The sequence below is a fragment of the Gymnogyps californianus genome, chromosome 24 (genome assembly GCF_018139145.2).
Source record: "Gymnogyps californianus isolate 813 chromosome 24, ASM1813914v2, whole genome shotgun sequence".
Classification (NCBI taxonomy): domain Eukaryota; kingdom Metazoa; phylum Chordata; class Aves; order Accipitriformes; family Cathartidae; genus Gymnogyps; species Gymnogyps californianus.
Genome location: NC_059494.1, coordinates 483,627 through 499,710, shown reverse-complemented (window position 1 = coordinate 499,710; position 16,084 = coordinate 483,627). Strand labels below are relative to the sequence as shown.

Sequence of the window (16,084 nt, the reverse complement as noted above, 5' to 3'; positions counted from 1 at the left end):
AAGAGCTGAGCGCAGGCATCTCCCGGTCCAGCCCCCTTTGCCTTTCCATGGGTCCCGGGCTCAGGGGTCCCAGCCCGGATCCTGCCCGGCCTCGTTGCGCCCCCCTCCCCGTGGGAGCCGGTGCCGCCCTCCGCCTTATCGCCAATTTGCAGATTCTGCTTTAACAAATAATCGCACAATGACTCTGCGGGAGGTCCCGGCTTCGGACCTTATCCCCCCGCAGCCCTGCTGCAGGATGCGTCCCCGGCTCCCACAAGGGACAAGCACCCGGCCAGGGGCCATGGGCTGGGGGCACACGGCTGCGGGGTACGGGGATGGGAGTGGGGCCAGGAGGGGTGCCGGGGGGGTCGGCGGAGTCCATGTGCCCTTTGAGGAGAGCCCACCCCGGGGCAGAGCTGGGCTCGAGTGCTCACAGCAGTGAGTTCGGGGGGGTCTCGGCACACGGCCAAGGCAAAGGAGGGGGATGGGGCTCCCTCCAAATGCGTGGGTGGCAGGGAGCGGTGGTGGGGAGTGCGGGGGGACCCTGGCCACACCGTCCCCATGGGCTTGGGCTCAGCATCTTCCCCACCTCGTGTCCAGCTCCTCCCAGTGCTGCCCGCACCCCCGGGGCAGGGGGCTCCCATGCAGACCCCCCCATGGCCCTGGCAGCTCTGCAGGAATCGTCATCACTTTATTGCAGCGGGCTGCGGTCAGCGTTACCGGCATGTTCAGCAAAGCCTGTGGCTTGCACCAGCATGGGGGGCTGTGACCCCCTGCCCTCCCTGAGCTGAGCCCTGTGCTTAGCGGGTGGGGGGCCAGGGACCCCCTTCCACTGGTATCTTGCTGCTCCCCCAGCCCAGCCCTCCTCCTGACGTGGGGGGATGCTCCGGGAGCAGGTCGGGGCAGCAGTGGGAGCCCCCGGCGCTCGGCAGTGCGGCTTTCCCCGAGCGGCAGCGTGGGTGCTCTGGCCGTGCCGGCAGCAGCAAGCCGTGGCGTGGAGCTGGCTCCCTGGGGAGAGCTCAGCGAGCGTCTCCCTCCCCAGCCGCAGAGGCCATGACGCTGTCGATCCAGGCCGCGTACGGGGCGATGCGGGTGTAGATGGTGGGTTTCTTGTAGTTGCCGCAGACGCGGGAGCCGGCCGTGACCACCCCCTCGGCCACCCCGCTGCAGACCAGGGGGCCGCCGGAGTCTCCCTGTGGGACCAAGGCTCATCAGCGCTGCCGAGGGTTTGCTGGCCCATCCCAGCCCGTCTCCCGCCCCGACCCTGGAGCTGGGGGTCCCCACCTGACCCAAGGCTCTGCGGGGTGCAGAGCTTCAGCCCCTGGGTGCTCTCAGCCACGGGTTTCACCTGCAGGAGCTGCGGGTTGGGGTCAGTCCTGTCCTCCCTTGCCAGCCCTCGCTCCTCCCCTTGCTCTGCTGACAGCCCAGACCCCCGGCTCTGCCAGGACATGGTGGGGCAGGTGGGGGGGCTTTCAGCGTGGCCCCTGGCATCCCAGCAGACCCATCAGCGGGTGCCCTTGGGGCGCACATGGCCTCATCCCTGCCTCCAGGCTCACGAGAGCTGCTTTGCAGCGGCCAGCGCAGGGCGAGGAGCCCCCGTCACCCTGGGGACGCAGCCCTGTCCTGCCCCGCAGCCCCACACCCTCGTCTCTTCCAGGCTGCAGGTATCCTCCCCCCCACCCACCCTGCTCCCAGGCCCCCGAGGGGGTCAGCAGCCCCAGCCCGTGCATCCGGCCATGGTTCTGGAAGCCGGGAGTTCCAGTTTGGGAGGCTGGGGTGAGCGGTACCTTGCAGGTGTCCTTCCTGCGGGAGTCGGTGCACATCATCTTCTCGGTGATGCTGTGGTCGTGGCGGGTGCGGTGGTTGCAGACGTCGCGGCTGATCACCGGCCGCTCCACCTGGTAGAGCTTGTCCGGCCGGCGGCCGCTGTGGCTGATGGTGCCCCAGCCCGCCACCTCACACACCATGTCGGCCGCCACGTCCCTGTCCTCCCGCTGGAACGGCAGCACCCGCACGTGCGCGTTCAGCTCCGCTTTCTCCTCCAGCTGCCACGAAGCAAGAGAGGACCTGGGTCAGTGCGGGCCAGCTGCGGCCCGGGACCCCGCGGGGTACGGCGAGCCCAGCCCCAACGCCGGGACGTGCTCAGGGCTTTGCCTTCTGCCCGCAGCCCCCGGGACGCAGCCGGAGACCGGAGCTGCAGCCACGAGGACCGCAGGGAAGACGGAGGCGTTTGGACACAGCCCAAAGGTCTTTGGTGGGGGAAGCGGGGAAGGTCCCATGAGACGGGAAGGAGGGACAGGGGAACCGAGCAGTCCCAGGCTGGCCTCGAGGATTTCCTCCCACCGCGGTCAGTGACCCTGCGGGGTCCCAAGGGGCAGAGGGATTTGCAGGAGCGGGGCTGTGCCTGGCGGGTGGTGGGAAGGAGGGTCCCGACCGGGGTCCCAGCGGCCCCCAGCCCACCTGGAGGAGGAGGAGGTCATCCTTGTTGTTGTGGATGTTGCTGCCAGGGTGGGGGATCTGGGCGCGCACCCGGTACAGGCGTTTGTGGGGCTCCGGCTCCGTGAGCGAGTGGGCGCCCAGGAGGACCTGGAAGATTTTGCCGTCCCTGGAAGAGAGGCAGCGCGTGGGGCGTGGGGGCTCTGCCCACCCCGTGGGGCACACGGAGCTGGGGGTGTCGCTGCATCCAGCCACGGAAACGGGGTGCCAGAGAGCCCCCCCACGGGGTGCCAGGAGCTCCTGGGGGTCCTGCAGCCCCTGCCCAACCCTCACCGCAGGCGGAAGGACAGCCCTGATGCTCCGACGCCGGGGTCAGGGCTATGGAGCAGGATTTGGCCTGAGGCCAGCAGCCGCCCCCCAGCACAGAGCAGCCCACGCACTGACCTCCCCCTGGCACTCACGTCTCCTCGGTGCAGTGCGCGGCGCTCAGCACCCACTGCTCGGCAATGAGGAAGCCCCCGCAGACATGCTGCCCGTCCAGCTGCAGTGAGGCCATGTACGGCCTCAAGTGGGGCTCGGCCTCGTAGCCCCCCAGGATCCGTCCCCGGGGCTGCCCTGTTGCAGGCAGGAGAGAGGCCGGGTTAGCCCGGCATTGCCCCAGCCTGCCCGGATGGAGCATGAGGCAGGGTTGCCCCCGCAGTCCCCTCCCGGCATCCCTGGACCCCTCCCCGTGGGACACCGCAGCGCCCAGCTGCAGACGGAGGCAGGAATCGGGGGGCTGAGCAGGACCCCCCACCCCGTGCTGGGGATGTCGCTGCCCCAACCTGTCCCAGTCCCGGGGTGCAGGGGGGTGGGCGCACTCACCGTTCACCGTGGCCCCCAGCAGCAGCAGCAGAGCGAGGACGAGGACAGGAGCGGGACTCGGCCCCATGGCTGTGGTGGAGCCCGGCGGTGCCTCTGCCCCGGCTGTGGGGTGCACGGGGTCTGCGAGGTGGACGCTGCTCGGCCGGGGCCGGGGCTGGGGCTCGCTTTTATGTCCAGCTTTGGGGTGGCGGGGGGGCGGGAAGGGGCAGCGCAGGGGAACGGGGGGGGGTTTCCGTAGCGTGGGCTGAGTGTTTTTAAATATTCAGCTTATAAAAGGGGTCAAGAGTTCCCGGCACAAACAGCATGGGAGGGAGGAAACAGCCTCTCCCAGCTGCTGGAGCTGGCACCTACTGCGGGGGATTTCTGCACTGTTGTTTTCAAAGCCGAAACCGAATCCAGCTCTTGGCACGTGAGGGCTCCGGCACATGTGGCAGTGTCTGGGCCTGGCCCCAGCCCCCTGGACCGCGGACCCCCACTGGCTGCCCAGGGAGGATCGATGGGAGCGTGGTGGTGGGTGCTGGGTGCCGGCTCGGTGGGTGCCCGGGGCAGTGGAGCTGAGCTGAGCATCCCCTGTGCGTTTGCCCTTGGGGCTGGCAAGGACGAGGACAGCGGGGTCGGGACCACCGGCACCTTGGTGGGGGTTCCCAGGGGGAGACCCCTGCCCCGAGGGGAGCTCCTGCGAGGGCAGGGTGCAAGGGCAGGGGCGGTGGCAGTGGCAGGGATGGCGGTGGCAGTGGCAGGGGTGGTGGCGGTGGCAGTGGCAGGGATGGTGGTGGCAGTGGCAGGGATGGCGGTTGCAGTGTCAGGGATGGCGGTGGCAGTGGCAGGGATGGCGGTGGCAGTGGCAGCCCCAGTCCCCTCTGCCTTTCTCCCCGGTGCCACTAAGCGGAGCCACCGCCTCGGCTCCCGCCCGGTCCCGGCGCGTCCCTGAGCTCCGGAGCCGCCCGTCGCCCCCGCCCGGGCTCGTCCCCTGAGCCCCTCACCCCGCCTCGGGTCCCCTCCGCGGCGAGGCCCAGGCCACCGCACAGGCCGGGGCTGGGGTCTGGGCATCGCTCCCTGCCCGTTTGGGGCTGGGGTCGCGCTGCCTTCGCCCCTCGCCGGGATGGCCACCATTGCCCACAGCCGGATCTGGCCACGTCCCGGCCCGCAGGCTCTGCCGTGCTCCCACCAGCACAGCCGGGACCGAGCGGGGCTCTCGGGGAAACCGGGCAAGGGGCTGGAGCCCACCCTCCTCCTCCTCCTCCTCCTCCTCCTCCTCCTCCTCCTCATGCACCACGAGCCTTTACAGCTCAAAATTGCTGGCTGCCCTTCGTCTGGCTGTGCAGACACCCCACCACCCCCTGCCATCGACCGCCCGATCCCCCCAGTGCCAGCCAGCCCCCCGACCCCCAGCACCAACGGACCCACCCGACCCCAGCCGGACGGGCACACCGACGAGGAGGGTGTTGGGGCGCAGGGGCCGGGGTGCCCCGGGGGTGAGGGGGGTCCCTCTGTGGGGGCAGCTTTGGCTTCCCGCTCTCCCCCGTGTGTTGGGCAGCACGTGGCGGGAAGGCGTCGGACCATGCGGGCAGGAGGAGACCGGCACGGTGCGGCCGGCTCCAGAGGTGGCTGAGTCTGGCTCAAACTGGGGATTTTCCGCAGGGAGAGCGGCTTAATCGCGGCTTCCAGGGATTCGGGATTTAGACATTAAATACGCCGGGAGATTTCTGCCCACTTAGGGCCAAAAATGGAACAAGGGCAACGTGTGGTGGCCGGTGCTGCGGTGTGGGGCCGCGCAGAGCCCGGACGGGACCGTAAGTGGGAGGGTGGGGGGGGGGAGGCGACGGGCTGAGCGTGGGGTGCAGGGGTAGGGCACAGGGCATGGGGTGTGGGGCATGGGGTAGGGCTCGGTCGGGACCGGGATCCACTGCAAGTGTGGGGAAGCAAAGGCAGGGGCAGACGGGGCAGGGGTGCCTCGTCCTCCTCCGGGAGATGCTGGAAGTCCCTGGGGGAGCAAAGGGAGTTGCACCCTCTTCCCCAGCCCTGAATTCGGGGACACTCGAGGCTCCAGCTGCGGTTGGCCTCGGGTGCCGTTCCCGGTGCTCCTCTGCGGGCGCCGGCCTTGTGAGCGTGGGGAAAGCCTTCGCCCCCGAGTCACCCCCGAGGCCCCCGGGACGCAGCGGTGCCCGTGGGGAGGGCGGGTGCCCCCGGCCGGCAGAGCCCGGGTGGGTGCCGGGGGCTGGCGGAGCTCTGGGGAGGTGGGTTTGGGGGTCACGCACCCCCACGCTGCGGGAGCCCCGGCTCGGCAGCCCTCGGGTCACCCCAGCCCCGGGGCCGGGGAGCTCGGCGAGGGAGGGGGCTCTGCAGGGCAGGAGGGTCCCCGGGGCGGGGGCGCGACCCCCCACTCCCCGCGGCACATGGGGGGGAAGGGCCGATCCGGGGGAGGCCGGGGGAGGAGGGGTCCGCGGCGGGGGCGCGGAGCGGGGCCCTGGGACCCCCCCTGTGCCTGCTGCAGAGCCCGGGGTGCAGAGCAGCTTTCGGGGGTGCAGAGCCCGGGGTGCAGAGCAGCTTTCGGGGGTGCAGAGCGGCGTGGGGGCGGGGGTCGGTCCTGCTCGCTGCCCCCGGCCCCGCCCGGCCCTTTGTCTCGCCCCCGACCCCCCCCCAGACCCCCATCCCCGGCCCCGGGGAGGGGCTCAGCGCCCCGGGAGGGGCCGGGAGCGGCGGGGCGGGGCGGGGGCGGTGGGGAGGAGGTGGTGGAGGAGGAGGAGGAGGAGGAGGAGGAGGAGGGGGCGGGGGCGGAGGAAGCCGCCGCTCCCCGCGCTCCGCCGAGGCAGGAGCATCCCGGCTCCCGGGGAGCCCCGCGGCCGCCGCCCCCGCCGCCCCCCGGCCCCGCTTCGCCCCGGGGCGGCCGCAGCAGAGGTGAGTGGGGGGCGGGCGGCCGCGGGCTGCACAAAGGGCCGCTCCCCGCCCCCCCCCCGGCCCCGACCCCCGCCCGCGGCTGCGGCAGCGCCGGGAGCGCCCGCCCCTCCGGCCCCTGCAGCGGGGTGAGCCCCTTGCTGCCCCCCTTGCTGCCCCCCCGTTGATACCCCCTCGTTAATACCTCCCCGTTATTGCCCCCCGATGTTGCTCCCTCCCCCGCTATTGCCCCCCGTTGCTCCATCCCCGTTATCCGCCCCCCCCCTCCCTTTTTGCAGCCAGGGCTCGGTGGCAGTTTCGGGGGGCTGGGGCCGGGGGGGTGCCCGGGGACCCCCATCCTCGACTCGGCTCTGCGGGCGGCACACCCCCTCTCCACGCCCTCCGCAGCAGCCTCGCCGCCTGTCGCGGTAGTGGCCGCCTGTCGCGACAGCCGAGCCTCCGCCCCACCTGTTGTCACAGCCCCCGGCTCTGCCGGACCCCCCCGGGGTGCTGGGGGTCCCCTGGGGGGAGCGGGGACAGCCCCTGCCCCGGCCCGGCTCGCCCCGCGGTGATGCCCGGTGGGGGGTCCTGGCGGGGGCAGCCCCCGCATACCGGCAGCTTCTCCCCGGTGAGCAGCTGCAGGAGGGCAGCGGGGTGAGCCTGGGGGCTGCCCGGCCCCCCCCGTGGGGCCGAGAACTGGAGGTGACGCTGCTGCCCCACGGCAGGGCGGAGGTGCAGCCCGGCGGGACCCCGGCGCCTGCCCCAGGACCATGATCCCCCCCAAGGAGAAGGCCAGGGCTCCCAAGGACAGCATGACGCTCCTGCCCTGCTTCTACTTCGTGGAGGTGGGTGTGGGGTCGGTGGGTGCGGGGTGGGAGTGGGGTGGGGGGCTGAGCCGGAGACTCCTTCCCCGGGCCCTGGTCCTGCCCCAGCATGGAGGAGATGGGGGCTTTCCCCCTTCCCGGCGGGACCGCGCGATGCCGGTGCCCGTCGTACTGGGCGGCGTGGTGGTCCCGACGCTCTCGCCCCGCCAGCTGCCCATCGTGGCCTCCTCCATCGTGACGCTCTACTTCCTGGAGCTGACGGACCTCTTCAAGCCAGCCAAGGTGGGCTTCCAGTGCTATGACCGGGCGCTCTCCATGCCCTACGTGGAGACCAACGAGGAGCTCATCCCGTTGCTCATGCTGCTCAGCCTGGCCTTCGCCGCGCCCGCCGCCTCGGTGCGTCCTGGGGCTCGTCCCGCTGTGGGGGGGTGAGGATGGAGCCTGCCCAGCGGCAGAGCCAGGGCTTGGGGTCCTGGTGCCAGCAGCACCAGGGGATCGGTGTGGGGAGCCTGGCGGTGCCGTGCATCCGTGGGGCAGCACCGTCGACAGCCCAGACCCCCTGATCCTCATGGGGTGGCACCCCCTGAGCCGCCGTTTCCTCCCCAGATCATGGTCGGGGAGGGCATCGTGTACTGCCTGCAGTCCAGGCTGAAGGGACGCGCCGGTGCCGAGGGCAGCATTAACGCCGGCGGCTGCAACTTCAACTCCTTCCTGCGCCGGACCGTAAGGTTTGTGGGTACGTTGTGCCGCAGCCTGGGCGGGAGCCCTGCCCGCCGTGGGGGCTGGTCCGAGGGGCCGGGGGCTGGAGGGGACACGGGGGCACCCTGGATGCGATAGCAGCAATGCACAGCCCCACCCAGACCCCAGACGCCACATTGGACCCATCCCAGCGCCTGTGGGTGCTCCAGGGCTGGGTGGGAGCTGGGTGCCCTGTGTGGGACAGAGGGTGACCCACCGTCCTGCTCCTGCCATCCCCAGGCGTCCACGTGTTCGGGCTCTGTGCCACGGCCCTGGTGACAGACGTTATCCAGCTGGCCACCGGCTACCACGCGCCCTTCTTCCTGACCGTCTGCAAGCCCAACTACACGCTGCTGGGCACCCCCTGCGACGCCAACCCCTACATCACCCAGGACATCTGCTCGGGCATGGACAAGCACGCCATACTCTCTGCCAGGTACGTGCCGGGGGGGAGCCCTGCGCCGCGATGCCAACCCTCCTGCCCCATCCCAACTGCGTCCCCCCGTCTCCCCCGCAGGAAGACTTTCCCGTCCCAGCACGCGACGCTCTCAGCTTTCGCTGCCGTCTACGTGTCGGTGAGTTCCCGGCGCTGCCTGGCTCTTGGCCCTGCATGTGCTGGTTCGGGGCAGCGCGAGCTCCGTGCCGCCGGGCAGCAGCATCCCTCTCCTGTCGGCACACGCCCTCCCGTGCACAGACAAGCTCTGCCCGACACACGTGTGCCCACGTTGGAGCATGGGTGTGTGCACACCCGTGTGCACAGCATCTCACCCATGCATGCTCAGGCACTTGCAGTTCCACATGCACCCAGGAGCTCTCTGCATGGCCAGGGGCTGGGGAGGGGGGAGGCTGTGGTGCTGTCATGGCAGTGGGTGCCGGTGCCGTGGTGGCAGCGGGTGCCGGTGCCATGAGCTGCGACTAACAGCCTGTTCCTGCCCCATCGTCACCGCCGCCAGATGTATTTCAATTCCATCATCTCGGACAGCACCAAACTCCTCAAGCCCATCCTGGTCTTTGCCTTTGCCATTGCTGCCGGTATCTGCGGCCTGACCCAGATCACTCAGTACCGCAGCCACCCCGCCGACGTCTACGTGGGCTTCCTGATCGGCTCCGGCATCGCCGCATACCTGGTGGGTGCTGGTCCCCACCCTCGGCGCGAGCCGCCGTCCCCGGGGCCGGGCTGACCCCGCGCTCTCCCTCCCGCAGGCTTACCACGCTGTCGGCAACTTCCGCGCCCCAACGGAGAGGGTCCCGGTGCCGGCACCGGCCAAGGATGCGCTGCGGGCGCTGACGCAGCGGGGCCACGACTCCGTCTACCACCAGAACAAGTCGGTGAGCACCGACGAGCTAAACCCGCAGACACGGCTGGAGGAGGCGGCGCGGCCGGTGCCGCGGGAGAAGAACTCCCTGGGCAGCCTGAAGCGGGCCAGCGTGGACGTGGACCTGCTGGCCCCCCGCAGCCCCATGGGCAAGGAGAACATGGTGACCTTCAGCAACACCCTGCCCCGCGTCAACACGCCCTCCATGGACGACCCCGCGCGGCGCCACATGACCATCCACGTCCCCGTGGACGCCTCCCGCTCCAAGCAGCTCATCACCGAGTGGAAGCAGAAGTCGCTGGAGGGCCGGAGCATGACACTGGCAGAGGAGGAGGCGCACGGCCGGGGCGCCGGGGACGCCGACGAGGACGTCCCCCCCTCCCTCTACCCCACGGTGCAAGCGCGCTCGGCTGAGCGGGCAGCCATGGGACCCCGCGTCCTCATCCAGCCCCGGCCGGGCGCCTCGCAGCTGGTGCACATCCCCGAGGAGAGCCAGGCGGGCGCCGGCGTCCCGGCCGGCAGCGGGGCGGCCGTGCGGGCCAAGTGGGTGATGGTGGCGGAGAAGGGAGGGGCGCAGCGGGTGGCCAACCCCCCGCGCCTGATGCAGGTCATCGCCATGTCCAAGCAGCAGAGCATCGTCTCCGTCACCCCCAAGCACTCAGAGACGTCCTCGTCCTCCACCAGCTCCGACTCCTCGCAGTACCGCTCGCCCTCTGAGCGGGACAGCTCCAGCATCATCACCATCGATGCCCACGCCCCCCACCACCCCGTCGTCCACCTCTCCGCCGGCAACGGGCCCTGGGAGTGGAAATCGGGGCCGAAGGGGCCAGAGGGGCCGGACGCCTACGAGCTGGGCGAGATGGGGAAGGATTTCCGCGGCTTCCGCCCGGCCAAGAGCGCCGGCGTCTCCCCCGGCTCCTCCGTCAGCGACATGGAGCAGGACGAGCCACGCTACGGCAGCCTGGCCGCCATCCCGGGAGCAACGGGGGGTGGCGGGGAGCGGGGGGATGCCCCCCCCGAGGGGCTGCTGGGCACGGCCAGCCGGGAGTCCACGCTGCGGAGGAAGCCGGCCGAGAGGGACGGGCAGGTGGACAGCGAGGTGGACCACTACTACAAGAAAATGCAAGCCAGCCGGAGGTTTAAGGACTGAGGCCCCGTTGCCTTCCCTGCACCCGGCCCCCCGCTCCTCTGCCCCAGCTCAGGGGGACTGGGGGGACCGTAACGCCGGGGTTCCTCTCTGCTGGGGGGGGGCATCAGGACGGGGCTGTCTTTGGCATCGGGACGACCGAGCAGCACGAGGACACGGCAGAGCACGGTCACACCGGACCCTGAGCCAGCCAAGACTTGGGTGGGACCCCCTGACACAGGACCCCACTCCCACCAGGCAGCTGGGGGGGGCTCGGGGGTCTCTGCCCCCCCGGCCCGCAGGGCTGGGCAGCTCCAAGCACTTTTGACTTTCTTTTTCTCTCTAACACAGGTGCTGACATTTCTGAGGGGTTAACTTATTCTGGCTCTGGAAGTGTATGTCTCGGGGGGGGGGGGGGGAGCAAATGGTGCTGAAGGGCTTTGGAGGGGCTGGATCGAGGGGTCTTGGGTGGGGGGTGCTGCTGTGGGGCAGCGGGTTTGTGGATGCTGGGGGTCCTGCGAGAGCCATGCAGGAGGGGTCGTCGCAGACCCCCATCCTACGCCACTGGTCTGTGTTGGGGGAGGACGAGGGGGGACGGTGCCGGGAGGGGGGGCTTTGCCCAGGGCCAGGGCCCTGGGCATGCAGAGGCTGTAAATACTGCACGGGCTGAAGTAGAGGGTGGGCATTGGGGTGGGGGCAGAGGGTCCGGGCGCTGCCAGGGCTGGCATGGGAGGGAGCCAGGGCCAAGCTCTGTCCCCAGGAGCAGCAGCCCTGGACTGGGGACTGAGGTTTTGGGGGGGTGGGGGGGGTCTCCAGGCTGTGAATGCGTCTGTCAGGCAATGGCTGGAACTGCTGTGGTTTGAAAAGCAAATAAACATGTGGCTGTTCGTCGGCTGGGCTCCTTCGCCAGGGTGTGGGGGGGCTGCTGTGGGGGCAGGACCGGGGCTCACCGGCATCTGTGGGGGCTGCTCCGGGCAGGCAAGCGCCATGGTCTGACGGCCAGGAGAGCCCCAGCGCTGCCAGGAGCAGGGCTCAGCGTGGGGCATTTGGGCAGCGGCGTGAGCAGGGGGGCCCTGCCTGAGCCTGTGCCGTGGCTGAGCAGCCCAACAACACGGGAGGGTGTGATGCTGCTAATGCACCGTGTGACCCCCCCATCTTTCCCAGGGAGACCTGGCCGCCCGGGGCCCCCACCCCTCCGAAATGGGCTCCGGATCCTTCTCCCCCCTCCACGGGCCAGGTTAAAGCCCTTCCAGGCTTCCCAACCCGTTAACCAACAGGCAAGCACAAGCAATTCCGTTACTACAGCGTGATGCATGACCACCCATCAGCTGCCCTCGGGGTAAGGAAGGGGCTGCGAGCTGTGCCAGGCGCTCCATCGCACCCCAGGGAGTTGTGGGGGGCTGTGTGGCCCCAGGGCATCGCTGCCACGTGAATCGTCCTGCAAAGCCCCAGGGACAGAGGCGCCCAGCGCAACAAGACCCCCTCACCGTCCTCCTGCCGCGGGAGGAAAGTGCCGGCCCTGCAGTTTCCCTCCGCGTTGCTGTGGCAACGTGGGATCCAGCACCGCGCTGGGCTCCCGCATGTCACTGCCAGCAGCGGCACAGCCACGAGGCTGGGTGACCCCCAGCCGGTGCCCCGTCCTCCCATGAGAGTGGTGCAGCGGCCAGCAGAGCCCCAGCAAGGAGGATGCCAACCCAAGGGCAGGGACCAGCAGTGAAGGCAGCGGCAGCGGTGCAGACGCTCAGAGACCTCATTTGGTGTCCTCCCGTGCCGCTGCCTCCCCCAGACCCGTCCCCGTATGGTGGCAGCGAAACCCCGTGCGACCCGGCCCCGGCACGGAGGAGCATCTGCTCCCATATGTCACGGCTTGTAAATCACCCCAGGGAGCGGCGGCCGCCCACCGCGCGCAGCCTTCCCCGGGGAGAACCGCAGGCAGGGATGGGGAGAGCAGGCAGCGTTGGGCAGAAGAGGTGCAAAAGCAGCCGAAGCACAAAGGAGCAAAGCAGGAACGCCGCCACGCCGGTCTCGTCCGGTGGGCAGAGGCACGGCTGCTCAGAGGGACGTCTGGCAAGGGCACGCTGGCAGAGGGCAGTGGCCAGCTGGGCTGGCAGCCCCGCGCTCTGGCTTGCCCAGTGCCCACAGCGAAGGGGCTGGAGCAGCCCCAAAGCCATTCCAGTTTACAGCAGCTCCAGAGCACCATGGAGACAAGGCCGGTTTTGCTCCGCAGCCCGCGGGAGCTGCCACCAAGCAGGGGCCAAGCCCCACGGTGCTGCTGCCGGAGCCGTCCCAGCCCAGGATGCAGCGGCAGGGGCAGCCCCCGTCCCCCCGAGAAACAGGGCGATGTGCTGATGGCACCAAACTGCCACTGCCAATTGGATTAACGGTGGATATCCCAAAGCCTCTGCCTTGCAAACATATGGATTATCCAGCATAACCCTGACTCGGTGCTGGAAAAGCCAGCTGGGGATTAGTGGGAGGATTGCTGGCAGCAGCTTGAGGTGTGGGAGGCTGTGGTGGGGGCACCAGTGGGATGCACCTGCCCAGTTAATGGGTTGGTGAGCTGGGGGGGGTCTGACACTGTCCAGCAGCAGCACGAGGGCCGTGGTGCTGCAGGTTGCTGCATCCAGCCTTGGTGCAGGTGACCCAGGAAGGTGACACGGAGCCGTTAGCGACAGCCGAGGCCGGCTGGGACAGACGCCTTGCTCTGGCAGCCCTTGGAGGGGGGGAAGGGGAGACGCAGGGGGCTCACATCCCCCCATGCTGCCGCCGCTGCTGCTCTCATGGCTCATTGCGGTGAGCGATGGCGTCACACGCCGCTTCACGCTGCCTCTGACCCAGCGGTTTCCATAGCAACTGCCAGCCCTGCACCGCTCCCGCAGCCCCCAGCCCCCCCAGGCAGCACCCCCAGCAGCTGCTGCTGCATCACTCAGGGACCCACAGGGCCCGGGAGGGAGCTGGAGCATCTTCATCCTCCTCCTGGCCCCCACCCAGGGCCACAGAGCACCCCTGCCCTTGGCTGCAGGAAGCAGAGGCCGTGCTGCCCGAGCCCAGCTCCCCTGACCCAGGCTTCGGCCACGACCCTGCCTTGGGACAGCAAGTGGCCAGTGAATGGTGACCTGACCTCTTCCCCCAGGGCATCCTCTGCCCGGAGCCCCTGGGCACGTCCCCAGGTGTGAACCAGGAGCAGCACCCAGCTTTGTGACAAACAAAGGGCTCAGCCCTGCATCCAGCCCTGCTACCACTGCCAGGCACTGCTCACCCCTCTCTCCCCTCCCCCCCCCCCCGGTGCTTTATTTGCCCCCCAGGCAGGGGCACCTACCCCCTCCAGCTGCAGGGAGGGAAGGAGCTGAGATGAGAAGTCCCCCTCATTAACCACACTCCAATTGCTAATTGCTCCTGGAGCACTGGGCACCAAGTGCTGCTCCCCTTTGCAAGACGCTGACTACACCAGTGATACTGGGCAAGGGGGGATGTCTGGCTTGAGCAAATACTGGTTCAGGCCCAGCAGCATGAGCAGGTTCAGAAGCACTCCTCGCAGCCCAGCAGGAGCATTCAGGCTCCTTGGAGGAGCAGCAGCATTTGCAGAGCCGGTAGTTCAGCCAAGTTTGCTAAATTCACTTTCTGTACCCAGAGATGCTGAGGACACTCGGCAGGACGGGCCTTTCATAGGGTGTTTATTCTGCAATGAACTTCTCCCTCCTTGCTCTGGGCAGGAGCTTGTGTGGAAGAGCTGTTTGATCCAGAGAGCTGGGGAGACCAGTGTACTCCCATTGAAAACAACCCAGGTTTCCGTAAGTCAGTGTTTTCCTGGTAGAGGCATCTTTAGAGAAGTTCCCTCCGCTGTCAGATGAGATGGCCTAGTTACACGCACAGGCAGGAGCTGGCTCTGCGGGGCAGGAGCACACAGGAGCAAGTCAGCACCAGTGTTCTCCCTCCAGCACCTGGACACGGGCTCTGCCACATCCCTGCATCCCCCCGCTCACGCAGCGGCTACAGGAGGACGCAGCAGGTTGGGAGAACATCCCCATCCCGGTGCCAGCCCAGCCCCTCCACAGAAGTCACCCGGCCCAGCCCCACGGGGGTTTCTGCCACGGGAAGGGATGGGACAGCGGAGCCATGGGCAGGATCCGTCCTCCCGCCAGGCAGCTGCCACCATCTCCATGGCGACCCAGCCATCACATGCGCCCGCCCCGCAACCGATATTTGCTCTGCCTGCAGCAAGAGCTGGGAGGCCATAATTACTGCACCAGGCAGCTAATTAGCAATTCATTACTTGTCCGAGAGGGGCAGGAATGGGCACAGGGATCCCACCTCGATGGTGCTGTGGGCCTCGTGCCTTTCACAGGGCACCGTTGCCTGGTTTTCCTGCCACAGTGCCTGGTCTTCACTGGAAGGAGAAATAAACGCAGAAGTCACTGTCTGCAGCTTTACCACATTTCTGTGAATCCCCCGGAGCACCAAGAGCTGCCTGGCCCGGGAAGCAGCAGGCTCAGGAGCAAGCCCAGGGCAGGGCAGGAGGCACCATGGACGCCAGCAGCGCTCTGCTGCTCAGGACGCCTTTCTGGAAGATCAGGTTGCAACAACTTTCCCGGCATTAACACCCACCAACCTTATCTAGAAAGCCAAACAGGAACAGCAGATGCCGGTTTCAGTGCCCGAGCCTTTGACATTCAGGAGGGGGCTATGCACCTTGTAACCAGAGAACTTGCTGAACCAAACCAGGAGCAATTAACTTGCTCATTCCTGTGGGGCAGCGATGCACACAGCTCGATGCACACAGCTCGGCATTACTTTCACACAAGCATGGAGAGAGGCGAGGGAAGAGGCAGCCGTTACAAATCCTGTTACACTTTCAAGGAGCAACAGGGATCTCTCTCAGCAGCCTGAGGCTCCTGCAGGACTCCGCTCCGTAACCTTGGAGGCCGCAGTCTGTTCCCAGATGCCTATGAAATAAGCTCGTGTTTAATGCTAATGTGCTCAACACAAAGGGAATGTGGCCAAACGACAGAAACCAGCAGAGCCACAGAAGCAACAGCTCAGTACATTTACTCTTTCTATCCCTGAAAACACGGGGTGCCTACCCATGTGCACCAGCATTCCCAGCTTGCAGCTGCTGGGCACAGCACTGGGATGAGGTACAGTACTGCACCCCTTGTTTCTGCTTGAGCCATCAGCAGGTAGGGCACCATGGTGCTGCACCCCTCATTTGTTTGAGCGAGCAGCAGTGAGTCATTTGTTTGAGCGAGCAGCAGTGAGGCCGGCAGCTCTCGACAGCAAGCCCGCAGGAAGCGAGCAGCACAGCGTGCTGGCTGCCAGCCTCCGAGGGGCTCGGCTGCACGCTGGAGTCCCAGGATGGGCTCCGGGGGAGCGAGCCCCATCCTCCCCTACCGAGGGACCCATCCGGCCGCCTTTCCCACTCCCCATGAGAGTTCTTTGTCCTTTCCCTGTAAGCACCTGCTCCCACTGCTGCCCTTCAAAGTAAAGCTTTGGGAGTCCCATACCTGCAACCTCAGGTCTGCCTCCGTGGCACCCGAGCGCGCTCCGAGGTCTCCAGGTCCACACCAGGCAACATTCACTTTTGGAAAGGAGTTTTAAGAGAGCTGAGCACACAGGTAAGAAGCCAAACCTCTGTAACGAAAAGCCCCGCTCCTTGGGGAGCGGATCGACACCCAGGTGTGCCCGCCAGAGCTGGGGTATTTGCACATTAGAGTAACCCACAAGAACCAAAATCATCCTTCGTACCACTTCTACAGGAGTCACAACAGGAATCTCACCTGCTCACGCTGGATGTGAAACCTGCACCACATCCAGCTAGCCAGAAAGCTTTGACACATCTAAAGCACAAAACTACAGAGAGTATTACGTATTTGACTTGAAAGTGGGTTATTTCATGGATATTAGCTAGAATATATGGAAAGTTTAGGAAC

The 16,084-nt window shown here is 67.7% G+C and overlaps 2 protein-coding genes across 2 annotated transcripts; one reads left to right on the top strand and one right to left on the bottom strand.

Moving 5' to 3' along the window:
* Positions 1-651: 651 nt before the first annotated feature.
* On the bottom strand, positions 652-3,381 carry LOC127025468 (complement factor D-like). Its single transcript, XM_050910470.1, has 5 exons — positions 3,280-3,381; positions 2,877-3,030; positions 2,440-2,584; positions 1,767-2,024; positions 652-1,172 (listed from the first exon to the last, which is right to left on the bottom strand). Exons 1-5 carry the CDS (start codon positions 3,344-3,346, stop codon positions 999-1,001), a joined length of 798 nt encoding a protein of 265 aa, XP_050766427.1. The 5' UTR covers positions 3,347-3,381; the 3' UTR covers positions 652-998.
* A 3,542-nt stretch (positions 3,382-6,923) lies between these two features.
* Positions 6,924-10,225, top strand: PLPPR3 (phospholipid phosphatase related 3). The gene is made up of 7 exons (XM_050910452.1): positions 6,924-6,998; positions 7,188-7,373; positions 7,584-7,713; positions 7,956-8,151; positions 8,233-8,290; positions 8,669-8,842; positions 8,919-10,225. The coding sequence occupies exons 1-7, from the start codon at positions 6,924-6,926 to the stop codon at positions 10,179-10,181; spliced, it is 2,082 nt and encodes a 693-aa protein (XP_050766409.1). The 3' UTR covers positions 10,182-10,225.
* The last annotated feature ends 5,859 nt before the right edge of the window (positions 10,226-16,084 follow it).

What these genes read in the sequence shown, in the direction of transcription:
- LOC127025468 (XM_050910470.1), bottom strand. Translation starts at nt 3,346, where the DNA reads ATGGGGCCGAGTCCCGCTCCTGTCCTCGTCCTCGCTCTGCTGCTGCTG. An exon ending in GCGCACTGCACCGAGGAGAC is followed by an intron (nt 2,585 to 2,876) that starts GTGAGTGCCAGG and finishes CCTCTCTTCCAG; the next exon opens with GGACGGCAAAATCTTCCAGG. An exon ending in ATGACCTCCTCCTCCTCCAG is followed by an intron (nt 2,025 to 2,439) that starts GTGGGCTGGGGG and finishes GCTTCGTGGCAG; the next exon opens with CTGGAGGAGAAAGCGGAGCT.
- PLPPR3 (XM_050910452.1), top strand. Translation starts at nt 6,924, where the DNA reads ATGATCCCCCCCAAGGAGAAGGCCAGGGCTCCCAAGGACAGCATGACG. An exon ending in TCGCCGCGCCCGCCGCCTCG is followed by an intron (nt 7,374 to 7,583) that starts GTGCGTCCTGGG and finishes TTTCCTCCCCAG; the next exon opens with ATCATGGTCGGGGAGGGCAT. An exon ending in CACGCCATACTCTCTGCCAG is followed by an intron (nt 8,152 to 8,232) that starts GTACGTGCCGGG and finishes TCTCCCCCGCAG; the next exon opens with GAAGACTTTCCCGTCCCAGC.